Source organism: Nelumbo nucifera, chromosome 1 (genome assembly GCF_055504915.1).
Source record: "Nelumbo nucifera cultivar China Antique chromosome 1, China Antique-T2T, whole genome shotgun sequence".
NCBI classification, from domain to species: domain Eukaryota; kingdom Viridiplantae; phylum Streptophyta; class Magnoliopsida; order Proteales; family Nelumbonaceae; genus Nelumbo; species Nelumbo nucifera.
The window spans coordinates 127,955,271-127,957,053 of NC_142649.1; the positions used below are offsets into that span (position 1 = coordinate 127,955,271).

The 1,783-nt window shown below is 32.9% G+C and overlaps 1 protein-coding gene across 1 annotated transcript; it reads right to left on the reverse strand.

Annotated features, from left to right (window-relative positions):
- Window positions 1-429: 429 nt before the first annotated feature.
- On the reverse strand, window positions 430-1,066 carry LOC104613075 (uncharacterized). Its single transcript, XM_010280767.2, has 3 exons — window positions 909-1,066; window positions 705-773; window positions 430-597 (listed from the first exon to the last, which is right to left on the reverse strand). Exons 1-3 carry the CDS (start codon window positions 966-968, stop codon window positions 523-525), a joined length of 204 nt encoding a protein of 67 aa, XP_010279069.1. The 5' UTR covers window positions 969-1,066; the 3' UTR covers window positions 430-522.
- Window positions 1,067-1,783: the final 717 nt, after the last annotated feature.

Consider the following 1,783-nt stretch of genomic DNA (forward strand, 5'->3'; position numbering starts at 1 on the left):
TTTATTAGCCATTAAAGCTGACATTAAAGTTGTAATGTAATAAAATAACTTTTATACCCTTTTTCAAACAAAAAAATAGAGGGTAATTTTAGTTCAAAAAATCTTTCACTTTGCATCGACACTTTTATATATAGTATAAATATAGATTTTTTGAGAGTGGAAGTAACCACATTTTGGATACTTTTATTTAAAAGAAAACGCTACCATAGTGAAGTGGAGAGGCCCTTTAGTCTATTGGGGTCATGTGATGCATGGGCTAGTAGTGTTAAAAGATAACTATGTTCTATAGGGGAGTGATTACATTCATTATTAGGAAACTAAATTGGTTGTAGGTGAGTATAAATAGCCTAGTCTTTTATTTTTTTTTTCTAACTTTTTAAATTAAAAAACCATAAAAAACTCAGTGTGAGAAGGGGAGAGAGAGGGAGATTAAGCTGACATGGATAGCTACATTTTATTATATAATGTAATATAAATACAAGAACTCAAAAGCCAAAACAACATCCATGAAGCAAGATCTTTTCACTTGTTCATCCCGGTGGCATCCTTGACAGCATCAGCCGCCCCTTGTGCCTTGGCCTGCATTTGCTGACCAGCCTACACATAATAAAAAACCAATTAAAATTTATACTAGCAAAAAAGATTGTTTGCACTATTAGCATTGCTAGAACAAGAGTTTCTTTTGCTTGGGAAATGAAATGGACCTCTTGGCATGACTCCTTGGCTGATTCATAGGCATTGCTTGCTTTGTCCATCAATTGATCTGCCTTAGCCTGCAAGGAAAAGCTTAAATCTAATCAAGAATGGAAACCCATGGCCACATTATGCTCTACGCATGCATGCATATATCGATACACATGATGAATTGGAGTATATAATGAACCTATATATAGGAGGATATTGCTCACCTGAGCTTGGCCCTTGGCTTCACCAGCATGGAAGCTCGCTTTTTGAGAATTGTCAGCCATCTTTTATCTCTTTTGGCCTCTCTAGGAACTCACAAGTCACAACACAAATATTACTCAAAAGGGGCTTGTGATGAATGATGAAGAAACAGAGTAATAGTGAGGGAATTTATAGTCTTTGTCATGAAGCCCTTGGAAGACATGTGTCATGTTGTTGGAACATTAATTAAGTTGTTCATTTCTGTCTTGAAATACATGTAGAAGCTTTGTTTGTGCCTGAAAACTCGTTCAATTCAAATATGTGGTCAAAAATCAAATATTAAATAACTATGGTTTATTTTGTAAAACTCGCCTTTGATTTTCTATAATCTATCTAATAACCACATATAAAAATGAGAATGGTAAATTATCTTATCATCAAAACACCCTGATTTTTTCAATATTGTCCTCATTAGTTTTGTTATTTGGAGAATAATAATAGAATTACTTAAGGTTTCAAATTTTCGACAAGATACACCTGATACTTGGCATATCATATCATTTCTTTCAAATTCTAATACAAGATATGATGGAAAATCTATTGTATCATCTTTTCCCACCGTATCAGACCCATATCGGGTCATACTAGAGGTGTATCAAGCATATTGACTAATACGCTATGAAAAAGATACAGACAAAAATGAGAAAAAATAAAAGGGAAAAGAAAGCTTCTTTCCCTTGAAACAAGCCTTCTTTCACCTCCAAATGACTCAAAAACTCCAAATCTCAATTATAAAGTGCTAGATATGTAAAAAAAAAAAACATGTGAGTAGATTTGAAAATTATTACCAAATAGGTAATTTTTTTTAATTTTTCATATTATCTTATGAGTTTTTCCA

What these genes read in the sequence shown, in the direction of transcription:
- LOC104613075 (XM_010280767.2), bottom strand. Translation starts at nt 968, where the DNA reads ATGGCTGACAATTCTCAAAAAGCGAGCTTCCATGCTGGTGAAGCCAAG. An exon ending in AAGCCAAGGGCCAAGCTCAG is followed by an intron (nt 774 to 908) that starts GTGAGCAATATC and finishes TTTTCCTTGCAG; the next exon opens with GCTAAGGCAGATCAATTGAT. An exon ending in CCAAGGAGTCATGCCAAGAG is followed by an intron (nt 598 to 704) that starts GTCCATTTCATT and finishes TATTATGTGTAG; the next exon opens with GCTGGTCAGCAAATGCAGGC.